The sequence below is a fragment of the Manis pentadactyla genome, chromosome 16, assembly GCF_030020395.1.
Source record: "Manis pentadactyla isolate mManPen7 chromosome 16, mManPen7.hap1, whole genome shotgun sequence".
In the NCBI taxonomy this organism is placed as follows: domain Eukaryota; kingdom Metazoa; phylum Chordata; class Mammalia; order Pholidota; family Manidae; genus Manis; species Manis pentadactyla.
In genome coordinates, this window is record NC_080034.1 from 23,502,320 (window position 1) to 23,523,440 (window position 21,121).

Below are 21,121 nucleotides of genomic sequence, written 5' to 3' on the forward strand. Positions count from 1 at the left end.
TGAGGAAAGCAGAAAATAAATATTTAATATCTATTCATTAACCCAACCAAATAAATAAAATGTTCATGCTACCTCCAAAGTTAGAGATAACTGGCAAATCTTAATTATGCCACAAAGTCTAGGGAGTTATGTAAAGAATAACGGCATTTGGGGATTTCTCAAGTTCCAGATGACCAACCCAAAAATGTACGTCATCAGCTAAATAATAATAAATGAGATACACACTTATGTTTTTATATACTAGGTACTATAAATATTTTACATATATAGCATCATAGTATCACATATTCTCTGCATTAATAAATGAACTCTATTCAGTATGGTTTCAGGCAAATTATTGTAGCATATATCTGAGTTCTCAGACTTGGCAACTGCTAAAAACAAAGTTTTCAGGACTACATTAGATGCTAATGGTAGGTTAAGATAGAGGCCAATTTTAAAGTGCATATTTGAAGATAAATCCAGAAGAAGCCTCAGCCTCTGCAATATCATCATAGGTGAATAGTTTTATAAGTTCATAAACATTAAATTAATATAGAACAATCTAAAAAGAACTATTTAAGAGGCATCCAGTCTCTTATAGGCTTCTTCAATGAAAGTTAACATGTTCTTCATTGGGGATGAATTACGTAGAATATCCAAGTCCTTCAGAAGAGCATCTTGGTTTGGAATTAGCGTCAAAATTTCTTTCTGTGGATATGATAGTATAACTAGTTAAAACAAAATATTTTTGAGATATAACAGACATATGACATTATATTAGCTTCAGGTGTACAACATAATGACTTGATATTTATATTTACTGTGAAATACATTATGGTATACGCACACAGTGGAATGTTATTTAGTCATTGATAAGAAAGAGACAGATCTACATGAACTGACAAAGAAAGATTTTTAAATTATATTGTCAAATGAGAAAAATAACTTTGCCTAACAGTTTATATCCTGGACTCTATTTGTTAAAAAGAAAAAAAAAGGAACAGGATATAATGCTTTTATATATGCAATTCATAATGGGTGGTACAGTCAATATGGTAAATTAGCACCTACCTGAAGTGTGGGTGCTTTGAGACTCTTCTGAGAAAGTTCTGGAAGAGAGAGCACCCCACTCCCATCTACCAGAAACATCTAAAGTAGAAAAAGAAAGCTACAGATTATTTCAAAGGGCAACTTCACTTGATTACACTCCAAAGTTGTTTTAGTAGAATGAAATCATTAAAAATTATATCTGGAGTCTAGCATACATTGTTAAACAATTACCTGTTTTACCTTCTCCTCCTCCTCTTCTACTTCACTTGTTAGAATTTGAATTTTGTTCTTTAAGCTCTGTATATTCATAGTCACTGACTCTACGGTTTCTACTACTTTATCTATTTCTTCCTGAATCAGAAAGAGAAAGTTAGTATTTTAAATATATTATTAAATGAAACCTAATAGATATTAATATACATAAACATATTTTTAAAACACCTCATATATTGAAACATTTCTAGAAGAAGTGGTAAATTTCCATTTTTCTTTCAAAAATCAGACTTCCTAGGAATTAATTTACCAATAATGCATTATAAAAAAACTTAATTTCCCTGGAACAAGGAGATATATGCATGTATAAGACTGTTTCCTCAAAAAGTTACCAAATATGCTAGTTTCAGAGTGTGAATCTAGCAAAGCCCAAGGACTGATGGCTTAAAAATCTTCTGTGTCGGACTACTCATTTTTACTCCCACCACACAACCCTGGCAATCACTAGATTTTTTTATTGTCTCCAGTTTTGCCTTTCCTAGAATGTCATATAGTTGTAATCATAAAGTATGTAGCCTTTTCAGATTGACTTCTTTCACTTAATATGCATTTAAGGTTTCCCCATCTTTTCAGAGCTTGATAGCTCATTTCTTTTTAGTGCCAAATAATATTCCATTGTCTAGATGTGCCCTAGTTTGTTTATCCATTCCCCTACTGAAGGATATCTTGTTTTATTCCCAAGTTTTGGCAGTTATGAATTAGGCTGCTACAAATATCTGTGTGCAGTATTCTTTGGGTAAATTCTAAGGAGCATGATGGCTGGATCATGTGGCAAGAGTAATGTTTAGTTTTGTAAAAAACTGCCTGTCTTCTAAAATGGCTGTATCATTTCATACTCCCACAGCAGTACAGGGCAGTTCCTATTTGTTACACATCCTAGTCTGCATTTGTTGTGGTCTGTGTTCTGGAGTTTGGCTATTGTAATGGGTATGTATTAAGTTTCTTTTCATCCAGTTTTCCACTCTAATTTTTTTGGTTCCTTCCAATTTGTACAGGAAACTATAGACAAGTTAGCTCTGTAGAATTTCCTACAGTCAAGAGTTTTGCAGACTTCATTTACTGGTCAAACTGGACCTGTTCTTCAGCTTGAATTTCCTGTGACTTGGCTGTTGGATTTGGAGACGTCGAAGTCCATCTTCTCAGAATCTCCGACTTTGCTCACCATTGCCTTTTCCCTAGAACCGTCACTGAGTGGGGGGAGCTCAAAGAACATGTTGTTGAATGAATACAATTGCTGTTACTGACAGCTAATATGGTTTTGGAAAGTTTCTATAAGCAATAACTGTAGGCCACAGTGGGAAAAAGCAGTGGTTTTAAGTAAGGCACATAGGAGAAAACAATGGAGATAGACAAAATCTACAAACTCTTGTTTCAAAGATTCTCTTACTCCAATGAAGAACTCTTATGACCAAAATGTCAACAGTGCTTCCACTGAGTAACTGACTGTCAAGCAAAGCACAGACTATTGTGATGTAAGAAATATATTTAGTCTTCATCCCTGGTACCTGGCACAGAGCTTCTAAAACCCTCATAACTTCTTGAGTGGTAGGGGTTTGAAGAGCATATTTTACTATTTAGATTTTGTTCTGGTTCCTGGCACAGAGACTCTGAAATGCTTGTAATTTTATGAGTGATTGGGGTGAGAGGAACAGCTTTTAAAATTAATAAATATAGCCCCTTTCAACCATACCTGAATATATGGTAATGAATAACTCAAAGAAGAGGGAGGCTAGTCACAGAGCAATCACATGATTAGAGGATTAGAACTTTTAGCCCCACTCCTTGATCTCTGAGAAGTGGTGAGGGGCTGGAGATTCAGTTAATAATTGATTATGCCCATATGATGAAGCCTCCATAAATTCTAAACAATGGGATTCAGACAGCCTCCAAGTTGGGGAACACATGGAAACACAGAGAGGGGACAACCTTGAAGAGGCATGGAAACTCTGTGCCCCTTCCCATATACCTTGCCCTATGCATCTCTTCCATACGGCTATTCCTGCACTGTAGCCTTTATAATAAAAGTAAACCAGTAATAGTATTTTCCTGAGTTCCAAAAATTATCCAATCTGGGGTGGGAGTGGGTGGGAGGGAGGGTCAAGGGAACACCTGATTTATACTTGGTCAGTGAGAAGTATAGGAGGCTTGGATTTGCAATTGGCATTTGAAGTGGGGGGCAGTCTTATGGGACTAATGAGCCCTTAACCCCTAAGGTCTATACTAACTCTAGGTGATCAGTGTCAGAATTGAATTCAATTGTAGGGCACCTTGCTGGTGTCTACAGAGAATTAGAAAATTGCTCAGTGTAGAAAACCCATGTATTTGGTGTCAGAAGTGTTGAATATAGATAAAAAACCTTTTCCCACTTAACTACATTTATGCTTTTGGCACATGGAGATCCAACTTTAGCTGTAAAACAGAAATGCCTCCAGTATTACAAAAATCACACTGCCACTTGCTATCTCTGATAATTTTCAAGTGATTTATGGAAGTATTCAAAGTTAAGGTTGCTTTTTTTAACTGGGTATCTACTAATTGAAAGCCTGCAGTTAATCATGACAGCTGTCATCTCCTATTATCTTCTACAGGAGAATGATTAAGAATTATCCTCTGAAGTCAGATGGACTAAGGGTTGCCTCACAAATTTAAGCAGTTTGCTTAGGTTCAGCTAGAAACATCAATTTTTCTTTTTCACATTTGTGAAGGTACAGACCTCTTTAAAATGTTGTAAGGATTAAGGGATATAAGTGCTTAGAACATTGCCCAGAACACAGAAAGCCCTCATTACATGTTAGCCAAGATTAACAACAATAAGATAAAGATTGTGTTCCTTTTGACAATAAAGTATACAAATGAAAAAACTAATATATGTTTTGAAATTCTATAGCATTTAGTGATGAGTTCCTATAATTTGGTAATAAAAAATACCAAGATAGTTCAATTTCAGTTAAAGTTTGATGAAAAAAAGAGGCCTGCTACCTAATCATTAATATATTAGAAATCCTTTTACCTTTGAAGCCCAAAATTCAGGCAAAGTCTTTGCATTAATTAAAAAAAAAAAAAAAAAAAAGAAAGAAAAAAGAAAGAAAAACTTGGTTTAAGATCCAGGATTCATTACTAGAAGAATATCATGATGATTTAAAGATCTCTTCCCCTTCCTGCTAACTCTAATTATGGATTCCCTGTTCAAATTTCATACCTGCAATAATGCCAGACCTTCTTCATTATCTCTGTGCTGTGACCTTTCCATTTTCAGTAGACTGGACGCATTAGTTAGACCTTTCAGCTTTTTGGAAGGGACTTTTAGGGTTTCACATAGTTGTAGCAATCTTAGAGATAAGATAAAAAAAATTATTTGCCTATTTTTTGAGTACCATTAATTTTTGTTTTGTTTTTTCTTTTGAAATACTGTTGTCATCTCTTTTCTGCCCTCATATTCTAGGACTACAATATTCTTTTATTAACAGTAACTAATCTTAGCAGTAAGTCCCCTCAAAAAAGTCCTGACAATCATTATTTGGCCTTTCAATTTATTAAGATTTACCTCAAACCATGGGGTGTAGGCTGCTTCATAAAGGAAAAAATTCCCTGTATCTTCTAAATGTGATTCCTAGACTAATACAGCACACAGGGCTATCATTTATTGTAAATTGTTAGGTAAGAGATATAGTAGTACTCTGTCTTAACTATGACTCTGGACTCTAATGTGCTTTATTCTAAATTACTAGCAAAATAAGTAGTATTCAATATTAAAGTAAAAAAAATTGTTCTTCAAATTGGGTTGATTAGACTGTCAATAGAAACTGACTTATTGCTACTCTCACTTCTAGCAGAGAGCAACTTAACTGTGTTAGATTTGATTCTTTAATTCCATGAAATCAAGGACAAAAATCTCAGTTTGGTTGCTTCTACTTAATAGCATTTTGGGGTTCTAAATAGTCCTGCTAATTAAATTTGCAGGCAATGTGAACAATAGTGGAACCCAAGACCCATCTCTCTGAGATCCTATTCAAAATATTAATATTTGTAAAGAAAAATGTAGGCAGTATTAACCCCACCAATCATAATTTTCATTAAACTGCTAGGATAAACTTCAGTTATCCAAAAATCATCAGTAGGCCATCATGTTTAAGCATAAAGAACTGTCTGTATGTTTTTCCAAGAAGGTTAGGTTTCTGATTTCTTAACTAAAATAAAGATCCATTTATGAAGAGTTTCTTCTGAAAGTTTATTAAAGTCAATTGTGTATTAAGTCGTTCACTATTCCAAATGTTCTATTTATCAACACCTAATCACCATTTATAACATTGTTTCTATTGGCCAGACTTTCCCAAAGTATAGCCACAGTGGCTGTTTGATTAGTAACTCCATTTGTCTGATCATGGAGGTAGACATATGACCCAGTGTATATCAATCGTTAACAGCTCTTGTCACAAAATCAGTCCAAAGATAGGCACATCACCTAAGCTGGGCCAATCAGAGCGTATTTCCCAGAATTTTCTAACTGAACCTAAGATGGTTAAGAGTTTTTTTTTTCTCTTCTTTCTTCATAAGGCTAAAAAGATAAATTGGGAGCTATGTCTACCGTTCTAGTGAGACAACTTGTCTGAAAGAGTGAAGCAGGGATGAGACTGATATATGAAATAAAGACTGTAGCAAATGACCAATTTGGGAGATGTTAAACAAAATGAAATGGATTTGATCTATGCAGGACTCTTAATATGCTTACATACCCAAACATAATTCACTTTATCACTTTAATTTTATAGAGGTACCACTAATACCTCTGTATCACTTTTACTCAGAATATCTTTTAAGAACACGTGTTCCAAATATACTTTGAGAAATGTTGCTATAGGAAAATTCAGAGATCCAAGGCAGCACTCTGCTGTGTCAGTAGAAGGGAAAGTATTTTCAGTATTGTTATTGCTATATCAGTAGAAGGGAAAATATTTTGAACTAGTTGTAGGAGTGAAGTAATGGGTGAAATAGGTGAAGAGGGGAAGCATTAGTGAGAATGTTGATACCTTGATCTGGGTGATGATTTTATGAGTATATACATATGTAAAATTCATGGAGCTGTACATTAAGATTTATGCATTTTATTGTATATACCTCAATAAGAAAATAAATGAATACATTTTTTAAAAGTTAAAAAAAAAAGTGAGCTGTGAAAGCAAAAACTAGACAATGGGCAGTCTTTGAAATACATCTCTATAGTTGCAGCTACATGATGAGGAGATAGCCTAAAAGATGAAGGTCACCTTTTCTGATGATGCAGGGTGATCACTGTGAAGAGCAGCTATTATGTACTGTAATACTCTCATCCACACACCAAACATGATTATTTGTCCAATATTAAACCAGGTACACTTTGATTACATATTAGCTAATTGGCTTTTCAGTACATCCCTTCTTCTTTAGTATTAGGCTGTCCTTCCTGCAAGCAGTTTACAAGCCTGCTAGCAGTCTTTCTATTACCCCTTCAACTTTTCTCTACAAACTCCCATCCCATCCCACCTTTTCTATTTTGCTACTGCTGTTGAGAGTTATACTTAAAGCAGAATCTGTGCTTAGAATTCCCAAGAACATATTTACTATTCCCAAGAACTACTTACTAGTTCACAAGCATTTTAGGCACACCTTAAAGTAAGATGCAAAACATACTAATATGAAAAGAAAAAGATGTGTAAATATCAGGAACAAGTAGTCACTGAAAATCATTGGCAGCTGGTGTGACTTTTAAGAGCACTGGAAAAGCACCTCTATTTGTGACTTGTCACAAGATGAAGAGCAGTAATATTCTGGAAAATTATACTTGTTGCTTGTGCAAATAACATAATACAATTTGAAGTAAAGGAAAAATACAGCAATATGATAAATATCAGGTAAGAGTAGCATACCATTACCTTCAAATTGTTTAAAATGAAGTTGAAGGGAGTTAAAGTGGACAAAATATTTTTCAAATCTCAATATAGAAAAGTGAACTGTGAAAGGAGGCATTTTGTGATTTTCAGATTCTTCTCTATAAATTCTCTGAACTTAACATTCAGAATTGCATTCGGCAGCAATTTAGGGCAGAAAATATATTCCCAAATTGATCATCTTCTTATAAAGCAATAACAAAAACAAAAAAACAAAAACCCGAAACAGAATATTTATATTCCACAAATGTCTGCTCTGGCAATACAGGTAGAGATTATAGACTTTTACTAATTATGTTTAACCATTTTTTATTGCATAGCTATATTACCTTTTCTTCAAGTGGTTGAGATGATATTGAATTTGTTCATTTTCTCTTATACTGTTACTCAAAACTGCTCTAGAAAAGAGAAAAAAGATTGAATAAATATTAATTTGAAACACAAGTACTGTAATCTGTTTATTTTTTCTCTATATTTTCTTTCAAGTGCCCCACCTTACAAGCAGGCAGGATCAATCACTTTTCCTTGTGTATTAAGTATACTTTAAGCAGAGATCTAATCAAAGTTCTTTCATCACATTATATTGCTGAAATTAATATGCCTGACTCTTTTGATGAATTACAACTCCTTGAAGGCAGCATTCTGTCTTAGTTTCTTTGTGTCCCCTCCCCTAGCATGGTAGCACCCATAAAAAATTTCAATTTGAACTTCTTCCTAAAGTACTGCTATTGATCAAACAAGATAAAAGTTTACAGATAGCAAACCAGGGCACATATACTTAATTTTTATTTCACTGGTGGAATTCCAAGTTTTCAAAATTAACAAGGGCTTTTTTTGCTGGAGGCTAATGTCATCAAAAGACATTAAATATAATTTATGAAAAAGAAAAACTATCACCATAAAATAGATACTTACTAACATTTAAAAGGACTTTGTGTACAGGAGACATATCAGTAAAACTCAGAAGAGTGAGTGGAGAAATCTCATACTCACATTATTACTGATTCCATCATTGTTTGCAGATGCTCTCTGCTACTCTTTGAAAGAGGTTGCCAGTTTTTTCTCTTGTCGGATGCTATCGCTACCTGTTTTAGATTAGTATGTGTTGTATGCCCTGTTATTAATGAAAGAAGAGATTTTGGTCAATCTAGAAGCTTGTATTTTTTTACTTAAAGTGTCTCATGTATATATGTTTCTAAAAGAGCTAGCAGAATTATAAAAACCAAAATATTATAAAGCTGTATAAACTGTTTAATTTCTTTTTTATTGCACAGCCATTGTTGAATATGAATATGCTATTGTTATGTTAGCTGAAATACTATTAACTGATATTGCAAATACAAAACCAAGACATTTTAAATGACAAATCAAGCTATAATTATCAGGAGAAACCTGAAAATCTGGTTCTCAAATATGACCTGAATTGAAGAGCTTCATTGAGAAGACTAGAAAACTATTTCTACCAAATGTTGAATGGCAATGGAAGCAAAAGAGACTAACCAAACTGCAAACAGATATTCAATGTCTACAAAGTTGTTAATATTGTTCTATTTACAAGGGGTAAACAAAGGAAATATACTATTGGCTCACATGAAGATTAGTTTTGGATAAAAGGGAGATTAAATAATTTTAATTACAGGTATAAAAAGATTTATTACAAGTATTAAAGAAAAAGTATGGCACTATGGCAGTGTAAACCCAGATGACCTAACGTGGTCTTGGTGAAGAGAGGTAGGTATGGAATTTTCCACAAAGAAGTGATATTTAAGATGACTATTCCAAATTAATTTACTGCAAACTCAGACAGTGGCTCCAAACTAATCTATACAGGGGTGGCAGAACAGAAGCATATTTGTTTTAAATCAGTAGATGTATATATATATATATATATATATATATATATATATATATATCTCACAGATCAGTAATAATTCAGACTGTGAGACACTTTGATTTTCTCTAGTTCCTATCAATTTAGAACCTTACACATTATTTTGCTAGAGGTACTAAGTAGAATGTCAGTTGATCAAAATAACTGAATAGTCAGTACTACTTTTGCAAAAATGAGAGTTCAGCTATTTATTACTATTTTTTACTTTTGCAGAACTCATAAACAAGATGCTGAGGATTTTTTTCATGAATGTTAATAGCTTGAGACAGGTAAAACAAGACATAAAAAAGAAATACCTTCAGAAGACAGATGCTTTGGATGACTTTTATTTATTTTTGCTGTGTTTCTAACCTAAAGGGAAAAACAAATGTACATGCACACAGAATTAAACATCTGATAAACAGCCATTGCTTTTGGTATAGACTTGTCATGTATACTACAGCAATTCTTGGACAATAGCGATAATGTATAATAGAATTTCATATGGTATCAAAGAATGTTTTAAGGAAATCATTACTAATTTTGCCTGTGAAAGTTACATATTTTACCTACAAATAAATATACAGGCACTGCCTAGTATAGAGTAAAACACAGAAAAATTTTTTGATTATTTCATTTATTCTTTTGTAAAAGAGGGGCAAAATTATGGTAGGAAAAAAGCTAATTCCTCCCAGACTAATATCTCTGTATATTAATAAAAATCTCACTGACTGACTGGCAGATATGCTTGTCATTTAATATATGAATGCCATAGAGTCTGAGCACTTTATTCCTAGTTTTGCCTTTTGGACACCTTAGCAATGCCCCATGACCTCAACTCTCCAAAGAATTCTCTGATTCTTTAGAAATTGAAGTAAACAATTTTTATCTGAAAACTTTTACAAGTCATGTTGCAATAGCAACCACACAGCAAAATGAATTACTATAATTTGTAGTATAACTGACCTTTAGTCTTCACATACTCCTTTACTTAGAACATCTGATATTTTTAATCAGAGTCCTGAATAATAAACTCAGTATTTTCATTACCTCTTTTTCTGGTAACTCTGCCTCCTCCTCATCAATTTTTCTTTTTGGATTTCTTTTTAACTGTTGAGACCTTTTCTTGGAAACATTTGCTTTGCTAGACATCTTGATCTAAACAACTGTAACAATGTTTCAAAAAAATCTGTAAAGATAAAAAGGACAAAGAATAATGCTTAAGACTTGCACAATATTTTGTTAAAAAGACTATCTATAAATGTTCCAAATTCACTTTAAAAAAAAATAAAGTTTTGGGATAGCATTCTGTGTTTTTAAAACATTTAAACGTTTTAAAACAAACGCTGGTTTCATTAGAGTAAGGATATCTAATTCAATTTCATTCCTAGAAATGTCTTCCATTTGCATGGCTTTAAAAAAATCATTTAAAAATGCTTTCCTATCTCTTACTTTATATTCCCTCATAAAATAACATTACCTCCAGTTTTAAATCCAAGAAAATGGATATATAAAGTGTTGGACTATCTTATTCTGGTCACAGATCAAGTACTACTCAGATCAAATACTACTGATTTTCTACTCAGATCTTCTTATTTTAAGCCTAGTGGATTTGTCAATTAACCTTAATGCCAAAGGTGGAAGGAGATAAATTTTAGGATTATACTATGAATCTGTGTTATGGAAATTCATGTAGTAAATTCACACATAAGGATTTAAGCTATAACTCTGTCTGGACTATGTGCATTTTAACAAAAGCACATAAGCATACTTATTAAATATCTTCCCACAAATTACAAAAGAGGCACAGGAGTGTGGATGGGATGTTGATGACAAAATGACTCCTTTTCCCTAAGAGTCTTTTATCACCTAACTCATGGCTGCTGAAAGGGACAGAGGAATAGGACACTTATTCTTTCATTAGACTGTAAGGGACAGATAGCTTAGAAGTTAGGTATTGTATATGTGGGGACATATATATATATATATACAAACACATACATACCGACATACATATGTGTGGTGTGAACATTTTATATAAATGTTTTTTTCTAGGCATATACAGCTAGTTATATAAAATCAGTCACCATTACTTTTCTAAAATCTAGAGTTAATTATATGAATACAGTTTAAATAAACATGCAGATTTAGAGACAGACAATAAAGGGGGTACTCTGGGTGAATCTATTCCCTCAAAATTAACAGTTTTAAGTTGCCTTTTTTTTTTTCCCCAGTAAGACTGACAAAAATAGTGGGAAAGAATTGGCTGAAAGATCATAAACTACACTCGGGGATAACATGTCAGATCCCTTATAAACAGCAGTGGAAGTTAAAATGTACTTTACCCTGCTCTTGAACAATGTGGTACCTTCTCCACACCCAGTTTCCTGAGTTCCATTCCTGAAATGTCTAATTCTCTCAACTTGAGATCCATGCCCTTATACTTCCCCTACTTAAAAAACAATCCATACAAGAGTTTCACTTGTGGACCTCTCCTGGAAGGGCTGCTACATACAGCAGTTCAGGTTGTTCACTGAGTGAGGGGGCAAGTAAGAGCTGAGATTTAGCCCTCTCTCCATTTGGTAGATTAAAAATGGTACAAATTCCTTCTCATTCCTGTTTTTGAGGGGTGAAGTCTATGCTTGCTTAAATCTTGGCAGATTCTGTCCCTCAGCAGTGAAAGATGGTGAAAATGGTTCTGAACCAGTTTTCTGCCCCAAACATGGGCTGGCAGTTGCAATTTCTCTTCCTTAGAGTATTTGCTCTTGGCACCCAACTACCATGCTATGAGGAAGGACAATATGGAGAGGGACTGAATCCCCAGAGAAAGGCCCCAGCAACAGCCAGCGTTAACTTGTCAGCCAGGCCCATGTACCTAAGCCAATATGCTGCAGCTGACACTACATGGAAAAGACATGAGTCAGGCCTGCGAAGTCATTTCCAATCCCACATTGTAACAAAGTAAGTAACTTTTCTTAATTAAAAAAAAATTCCTTCCTCAGTTTCTACCTTATAACATCCAATTTACCATGCCATTTACAGTCCTTGGCAATCTAGTCCTTCTTAGTTTTCCATACTTCTCTTCCACTACTCCTTCACTCAATCTCCCTCTCTAGATTTGACTATTTTCTCAACACACTTTGAGTAATGCACACACTGTACCCTCTACCTGAGCTGCTCTCACCTGTCTCTGCCCACCCTCTCAGATTATACATCATCTGCTTCTCAAAGCCTTTCTAACCACTCTACTTAGTTGTTCTCTAAGTCTGTAGGTTCATGGGTCTCTCTCAGTTGGCAATTATAGTTTGGTTATGTTAATTTTTTTGTCTAGATAGTCTTTACTCAATAACATGTAATTCAGTGTGATTCCAGAATTTGATTCACAAACTGTTTGCTACAGTCCAAAGTACAGAAAACGAGAGTATTCATTTAGAAACTTTCATAGCAACTTGACAATTTTATGTATGTTTAATCTGATCATTAAATTAAAAAATTGGCGTTGCTTTTTCTTTCTAAATTCTACTTTTCCAGTTATTCATTTTAAAAATAAAATACTTTCGCTTTTTGGAATAATTTTAGGTTCACAGGAAAATTAAGCATAAAGTACGGAGCTCCTTTATACTCCCCATGCTGCCGGATGGCCCCTCTCTGCCAAATTTCCCCACTATCAACATTCCATACCACGTACATTTGCTACAATCCATGAACCTACACTTACACATCATATCAACAGAAGTCTATCGTTTACACTAGGGTTCATTCTATGGGTTTGACTAGCAATTTATTTTTTATTGTATTTTACAAAAGAATCAGTTGTGACCGATTAAAAAACAAAATTTGGTCCTTTACCACAGTCAGTCTGAGAAGCACTGTTTTCACTGATACCAACTTGAGGCAATAAACCAATAATACAGCGAAGTTTCTCAGCCTCAGCACTGTTACCATTTTGCGTGGGATAAGTCTTTGTTGTTGGGGCTGTTCTGGGCTCTGCAGGATGTTCAGCAGCAGTCCTGGTCTCTCCCACGAGATGCCAATACATCCTGCTCACTCTCCCTGTCCCACAGCAAGTGGTAACCAGAATTGTCTCCAGATATTATCAAATGTCCCCTGGTGCAACATCACCCCAGGTTAAGAACCACCGTCAAAAGGGAACCCAGGAGGAGGATAAATTGTCCAGGTTCCAAATCCTGGCTCTGCCATTTAACTATCTGTATATACAGCCTTGGGTAAGTAAATTTGCGCACTTTCCTCACGGTTAAATAAGTTACTAAAAGGACTCACCTCAAAGACTTTCTGTAAAGCTAAAATTTTGTACGAAATACATAAAATGCCTAGAATGATACACGGGACATAGTAAGAATTCAATAAATAAAAGCCATAGTTTTTCTACCTCTATTGGGCTAACTGCGGCATATACAGGAAGAAATAGAAACTATGTCTTACATCCACAGGAAACCATAGCCTAGCTGTAGTGGGTAGAGACAGATATGAAACAATTACTATATACAATTACGGACAATATGGCAAGTGTTATAGGAGACAAATGAGTGTCATTATCCCAAATTGGTGTCTGCAGGATGAAGGGTTTTCTGAGTTTTCAGAGAAAAAGGTAGTATTTGAATTACACCTTGAAGTGTAATTCATGTAGGAAACAAGGAAGCATCCTAGGTTGTCTTGTTTTCCTTACCAGTTTGCTGAAACGCGTGGAAACCAATGATCAATCCAGGCCTCTAAGTGGGCATAAGAGCTGAGCACGATGCTGGCAAAACACAAATACACAATGTTTACCTTTGGACAAATGATGCCTCGGGGTAGCGACGCTGCCAAACCGCAGTTACCTCAAGGCGCAAAGACTAATCACTTCGTCCCTTGACTGGCCGAGAGATACTAAGAAAGGAGGATGAGGATGATTCGGGGCAAGGAGGGGGGAACCCTGAACTGCGTCAGTCTCTCGGAGCAAATCAAATACTTCAATCTCTGGCCCCGAAGGGCCGACGTGTTGGGATTTCCCTCCCCTTGGGAAATCCTCCCGCGTTCTCAGATACAAGTCGCGGAGTTAGCCACAAAAGCGTGGGCCACAAACCTCGTCCCCCAAATTGGACCCAGCGGCGGGTTACGCGCTTTCACTACTCACCGATGACTCCTCGCGAATCCTTCAGGGAGCCGCGCTCAGAGAAATTCGCGCCTAAACACTCGAAAGCCCGGAAGACCCGGAAGTGGACTGCAGAAACCGGAAGCGCTTTTGAGGCGAGGCGTCATCAGGAGCGCGCCCGCTACAGCGCGCGGATATTGGCTGGAGGGAGGGCAGTGTCGGCCTCCGCCCCCTGTCGCGCTGGGCCGGCTCAGTGGGGACCCAGCTGTGTGCACCTCAGGCGCGTAAGCTACGGGCGGCCAAGTCCAGCCGGTCTCTCCCACAGCTGAGGGCCGAAACAGGCCGGCCAGTGAGTAAGACTGTGCACCTGGGGCACGTCAGCCTTTCAAATCCCGCCATTGTTCTGGCTCCAATCTCCCCCGCCCATCCCGCCCTCTGAACCTTTCCCTGCTCCCAGCTTCATCCGCAAAGTGTCGGGATCCCGCTCTCCTAGACCTTCTCTGTAGGTTTAGACTCTCGACAGCCCTCTCACTTTCAGCAAGGTCCGTAGGAGTTCAGAAGTACTGCTGGAAAGAAGGTGCTTCTAATGCCCCAGAGGCCATGTCGCCATCTGCCCGGGGCACCCAAGCACTCCGAAGTTTCGCCAGGCAGCGTGCGATCCACTAGTACGATTACAGAGGGGTGCGCTTGCCCCACAGCCGCCAGCCTTCTGGGCCGCGGCCCTCTTTACTGTGAGGGTTTTTCTAAGATGTGGCGGGTCTGACTGGAAGTGACTTTCAGCATACAGAAGGAGGTGAGGGTAAGAGGTTAGAGTAGGAGACACCGGTCGAAATTGCCATGAAACTGCAAATTGCAAACTTGTTCTCAGTTTTTATCTAGAAAAAGCAATCTTTTAGACGCTTGAAATCTTGGATGATGTATGCGTGCATTATGTATATTAAGTTTTCAACCGCTCGATGATTTCCTCCCAATATTTACTTATGTTTAATGATTTTATTTATGCTAATATTAACTTTAATTGTCATGCTTTATATTGTCAGCTCCAACCCCAATTGGCTGAACATTGGAGTTGCTAGCCTTTCTTCAAGTATTAATGTGGAACCTCATGTCAACAGTCAAAACTTGAAAGTTACTTGATTCAGAACTGTAGGTGTTTTACCCATAATTTTGGGGAGTATAAGGGTGGGCTTCATCATTGCTCTTCAATACATACTAATCATCTATAATTTATTATATTTGCTTTGCATATTGATTCCCTGGATGCTTGAAGCCCGTGTTAATGGATCTTAGGAGAAAATTCAATGTCCTGTTACCAGCAGCAGTAGCTGTGTTTTTATCTAAAAATGATGTTTAATTCTAGCGTTTACCAATTTGCCATGTGAATTTCAGGAAGTCAGTTCTACATGGCTCTTCACTATCATTTGTCCAAGTTTTGGAAAACTCCACGAGTATTTTGTGTGAAATGAGTGTGATACTTTCTATCCACAGTCTAGTCTCAGGCAGTTTTCAAATTGCCTTTTATATCATTACCACCCAAATGGCTCAGTTGTAAATTATTTTTCTCACCGACCTTTTAACTAGTACATGTAGTGTAAGGCTTGCAAGAAGGTGGATGACAGAACCCTGTGGATTTAATAGAATAAAATCATAATAGCTTTAAAAAATAATAGAAATTGTTTTTGTTGTACTATATTTAGACTTCATTCTATGCACTTTTTACCTTTTTGAATGTATTGCATTTACAGTTTTTTATCTTGATTTTTTTACATAGTACATTTTGAGCCTGTTTCCTTTTTAAAGAAACTATTCATAACATATTTTAAATTTTCACTTATGTATTATATACTTGCAGATAAGTGCACACATCATAATTGTACAGTTTGACAAATGTCCACAAACTGAACACATATATAAGCATTCAGATCATCACCCCAGAGCTTCTCTCATGCACCCTTTCCATAAGAGCCACAATAAATAATTGCTCTCTGACATTAAAGATGAGTTTTGCCTATTTCCTAAAGATTTTAATAGTTACATAGAAATTTATTGTTTGTATATTCTATAATTCACTTATTCCTATGTGTTTGACATTGATGATTTTTCTGAGTTTTCTTTATTGCAAGTAAAAATATAGGCAATGTGTACTTTATGTAGTTACTCCCAGGAGTGATGTTCCTCAGTGGAATGGCACAATCATTTTTGAGACTTTTTGTGCATATTGGTAATTTGCTTTCCAAAGCAATTAAAGCAGTTGATAGTCCCCCTACTGGTTTATGTCTTTTATTTGGGTATTTGTATTATCTTTAAAGCTTCACTAAATTTATAGGTAAGAAATGGTATGGAAAATAGAATTTTAAGCTCACTTTATTGCCTTGTCCATTATACGGCATGGTAAATATTTTAGTAAAATTTTCATCTCAAAATCTTTTAAAATACCAAGTTATATATGTTGAGGCTATATGACCCTGACAAGTATTTAGTAGTACAGGTGAACAGTTTAACAGTTTGCTGTGTGGAATTTTGATTAAGCTACTTTATTACTTAATTTCTCTGGACCTGAATTTTTATGTCTATAAAATGATGAAATTGTACTTAGTCACTGGTAAGACTCTGTGTTGTGTTAGTAACATACAGCTGTAATATTGTAGTTAATAGACTAGCAGAGAAAAAATATATGAAGATATGTCTATATATATAACTTTGCATACATTTTGTATAAATATATAATATATATAAATAAACATGTTTTATACAAACATAAAAACTGTTCTAGTACATAATAGTGCGGGTGATGATAGATGTATAAGCAGGGACACAGTGCCATGGTGTGGATTACTAAAGAGGCCATTTAGTTCAGTTCGTGGGTTCAGGAAGAGGCTGTGTATATTAGTTAAATGCAAGGACTTTGAAACCTCCTGCCTCAGCTTAAATGCTGGCTCTTCTGTGCCTCAGTTTTCTCATCTGTAAATTGGGAATAGTACTAGTATTTGTCTCTTGGTGGTGTTGTGAGGACTGAAATAGCTACTGTACACAAAGTCCTTAGAGAAGTGCCTATCACATAGAAAACTCAGCATATTGGAAATGAAGCTTTAGCTCAATTAGCTGAGGAGGAACAGTGAAAGCAGATAGAAGTGCTAGAGCAAGTCACAGAACTTTAACATATCCAGAATACTGTAGGTAATCCAGTATTTCTGGAATACAAAATGTGTAGAGGAAAAAGGCAGAGATAAGTCTGAGAGGTAAGCGGGATGGTGCCGTGCAGGCCTTGAGGGCTTCTTTGTGTCATTCAACACTTTTTTCTCCAGCACCCAACACAATGCCTGTCACAAAGTAGATCTTTAATGAAAACTTTTTTTACAGCAGAAAATTCATAATTTTATTATGAAATAAAACAAAACATATAAAGCGTATCTGTGCTTACTGTCAAGCAAAGCACAAATATAAGCTGTTATACTGTGACAGCTCAAACTCAAACAGCTAACATTTAAAACACTCAATGCTAATGGCTAACTTAGCCATTTTTCATTTGCTACATTTCTTTCCTGAAATATACTTTCCATCAAACAATAATACAGTAACTCATTTTTGTTCTTAAAAAATGTATATAGTAAGTCAAAAGTTTTGGATTCCCATCCAATTCTGCCCAAAGGGAGCCATTTTTGTTAATTTGATAGCAGTCTGTCCAGACTTGGGGATGAAAGGTGTTTAACACAAATAGGATCACATTGTACACATTCTGTGTTCTGTAACTTGCTTATTTCATTTAATAATAAATCCTGGGCATCTTTCCATATCGTGCACGAAAATCTACCTCATTGTTTTGAAACTTTGCACCGTATTTCCACACACAATAATCTACCATACCTTACTTAGCATCTCCTATTGATAGACATTTAGGTTGACTTATTATACTTTGAACAACAGAAAATATGTGTGAATTAACTATGTTAATTTTTATATTTATTTATTTTTATTAAGGTTTCACATGAAAAACATTGTGGTTACCACATTCACCCATATTATCAAGCCCCTCCCCGCCCCATTGCAGTCACTGTCCATCAGCGTAGTAAGATGCCAGAGTCACTACTTGTCTTCTGTGTGCTACACAGTCTTCCCCATGACCCCTGCAACACCATGTATGCCAATCATAATGCCCCTCAATCCCTTCTCCCTCCATTCCCACTCGCCCTCGCCCACCCCTCCCCTTTGGTAACTGCTAGTCCCTTCTTGGAGTATGTGAGTCTGCTGCTGTTTTGTTCCTTCAGTTTTGCTTTGTTATTATACTCCACACATGACAAATCATTTGGTACTTGTCTTTCTCCACCTGGCTTAGTTCACTGAGCATAATACCCTCCAGCTCCATCTATGTTGTGGCAAATAGGAGGATTTGTTTTCTTCCTATGGCTGAATAATATTCCATTGTGTATATGTACCACATCTTCTTGATCCATTCATCTACTAATGGACACTTAGGTTGCTTCCATTTCTTGGCTATTGTAAATAATGCTGCAGTAAACATAGGGGTGCATATGTCTTTTTCAAACAGGGCTCCTGAATTCTTAGAGTAAATTCCTAGGAGTGAAATTTCTGGGTCAAATGGTATTTCTATTTTTAGTTTTTTGAGGAACCTCCATATTGCTTTCCACAGTGGTTGAACTAGTTTACATTCCCATCAGCAGTGTAGGAGGGTTCCTCTTTCTCCACATCCTTGCCAGCATTTGTTGTTCCTTTAAATGAGAACTTTTTGAATGAAAAAATTAATTAGGAGGATATACATTATGCTCTACATGATGCAGAGCCTTTGAAAATGCTTATGAGAAGTGTGACGTGATCATATTTACCTTGGTGTCAGTGTGTAGAATGGATTAGAGGAGTCTAAGACTGGTTGGTAAAACAAGCTAAGAGGCTATTAAGCAAGACTAGAATTAGAACAATGATAGTAGTTGTGGACTAGAGGGGCCAAAGTTATAAAATATCAGATATAGGAAGCAGAAAAGGAGAAGAGAAAAATCATACCCATATACCCTCTTCCTTCTTGTTTCCCTTCTCACTAGTAGCTCCCATTTTGCCTCTCTTTTTTTTTTTTTTTTTTTTAAGTAATTATTTTTTATTGAAGGGTAGTTGACGCACAGTATTACATTACATTAGTTTCAAGTGTACAACACAGTGGTAGAACATTTATATACATAATTCTAGGTTCCAGCTATCACCCTACCAAGCTGTTACAATATCTTGACTATATTCCTTATGCTATACATTACATCCCGGTTACTTATTTATTTTACCATTGGAAGTCTGTCCTTTTTTTTTTTTTTTTTTTTTTTTTTTGTGAGGGCATCTCTCATATTTATTGATCAAATGGTTGCTAACGACAACAAAATTCTGTATAGGGGAGTCAATGCTCAATGCACAATCATTAATCCACCCCAAGCCCAATTTTCGTCAGTCTCCAATCTTCTGAGGCATAACAAACAAGTTCTTACATGTAGAACAAATTCTTACATAATGAATAAGTTACATAGTGAACAGTGCAAGGGCAGTCATCACAGAAACTTTCGGTTTTGCTCATGCATTATGAACTCTAAACAGTCAGTTCAAATATGAATACTCATTTGGTTTTTATACGTGATTTATATGTGGATACCACATTTCTCTCTTTATTATTATTATTTTTAATAAAATGCTGAAGTGGTAGGCAGATACAAGATAAAGGTAGAAAACATAGTTTAGTGTTGTAAGAGAGCAAATGTAGATGATCAGGTGTGTGCCCGTAGACTATGTGTTAATCCAAGCCAGACCATGGCAACAAAACATCCACGTATGCAGAAGATTTCTCTCAGAACAGGGGGGGTGAGGTTCTAAGCCTCACCTCTGTTGATCCCCAATTTCTCACCTGATGGCCCCCCTGCGACTGTGCCTGTCTTAGGTTGTTCCTCCCTTGAGGAATCTTACCCGTCTCTGGCTAACCAGTCATCTTCCGGGGCCATACAGGGAAATGTGAAGTTGGTAATTGAGAGGGAAGCCTTATTGTTTGAAAAGGTTAGCTTTTTACTTCTTTGCCTATTTATGCCCTGTGGCTTCTATGCCCAGCATTTGCCTTGAGGTATCTTTACCACTTGGAGGAGTTATGATACTTGGTAAATTTGATATGAGGCACGAATTCTATTTAAGGGTTGTAATTAGGAAGGAAGAAGAAAAGCTATAGAAGTAGCAGATGGAAGAAAACATGGGAAGATTGATTATTTCTTTGACATGTCTTCTTGTAGAGTAACTTCAGCATATATAGGTTTTAAGCTACTACTTAAATTGCGCACACATTAACATAATAGGAGTATAGTTACATAACCAAAGCATATCTGTAATTACCAGCCATCTCCAGTGAAACCAAGAAAACCATTAAGGCACCTTAGGCATTTGTGAAAACTTATCTATGATATGGTGGATATTGTCCAACTGAACTTGAACAGTCTGAGAGAAATCAGACAAATTAAAACAACCCATTCCTGGGGACTGTTCACATGCCATATGTTCTTTTAACAGTAAATAGTCTGTAGTTGTAAGATTTTGGAGTGCTACAATTTGCACTTCTCCTAATTCTTGGTTGAGTTCCAAGAGTATAGATCCAGTCAAATTTGTTGTTCTACTGTATGCACAGGCCAGCTTAGATATCTCCTTCCTCATTCCCATGGCAAGTCCAGGAACTGGTGGGATGAGTGCATCTACAGCTGTAGCAGTGCGTGGATCTTTGTTGGGGTTTTTTGATGATCATCTTCTGGCATGAGTCTTCCAGAGAGTGCAGATGTTGGAAGTTCTTTTTCATATCGTATCTTAGTTCATTTTTGGGGTAGCCCAATTAGGCTTTGATCCTCTGTATAAACACAAACAGACCCTTTGCCTCCACTTTTATATGCCCTTTATACCCTTGTGTAG

The 21,121-nt window shown here is 36.1% G+C and overlaps 2 protein-coding genes across 4 annotated transcripts in view; one reads left to right on the forward strand and one right to left on the reverse strand.

The window, feature by feature from the left end:
- Window positions 1-215: 215 nt before the first annotated feature.
- On the reverse strand, window positions 216-14,305 carry CENPQ (centromere protein Q). Of its 3 annotated transcripts, none has more exons than XM_036916417.2 (10): window positions 14,234-14,305; window positions 13,787-13,858; window positions 10,150-10,288; window positions 9,417-9,471; window positions 8,223-8,343; window positions 7,559-7,627; window positions 4,505-4,634; window positions 1,264-1,383; window positions 1,054-1,131; window positions 216-690 (listed from the first exon to the last, which is right to left on the reverse strand). In XM_036916417.2, exons 3-10 carry the CDS (start codon window positions 10,249-10,251, stop codon window positions 559-561), a joined length of 807 nt encoding a protein of 268 aa, XP_036772312.1. In that variant the 5' UTR covers window positions 10,252-10,288; window positions 13,787-13,858; window positions 14,234-14,305; the 3' UTR covers window positions 216-558. The 3 variants fall into 3 exon arrangements, with proteins under 3 accessions (XP_036772312.1, XP_036772313.1, XP_036772311.1); XM_036916418.2 differs by lacking the exon at window positions 13,787-13,858 and adding an exon at window positions 13,888-13,986 and having other exon boundaries at window positions 14,234-14,250; XM_036916416.2 differs by lacking the exon at window positions 13,787-13,858.
- Window positions 14,306-14,384: 79 nt separating this feature from the next.
- MMUT (methylmalonyl-CoA mutase) overlaps window positions 14,385-21,121 on the forward strand; it is a 37,213-nt gene continuing 30,476 nt past the window's right edge. Inside the window, exon 1 of the mRNA XM_057494384.1 lies at window positions 14,385-14,544. The gene's annotated coding sequence lies outside the window, so the exon portion shown is untranslated. The remainder of the gene's footprint in view (window positions 14,545-21,121) is intronic.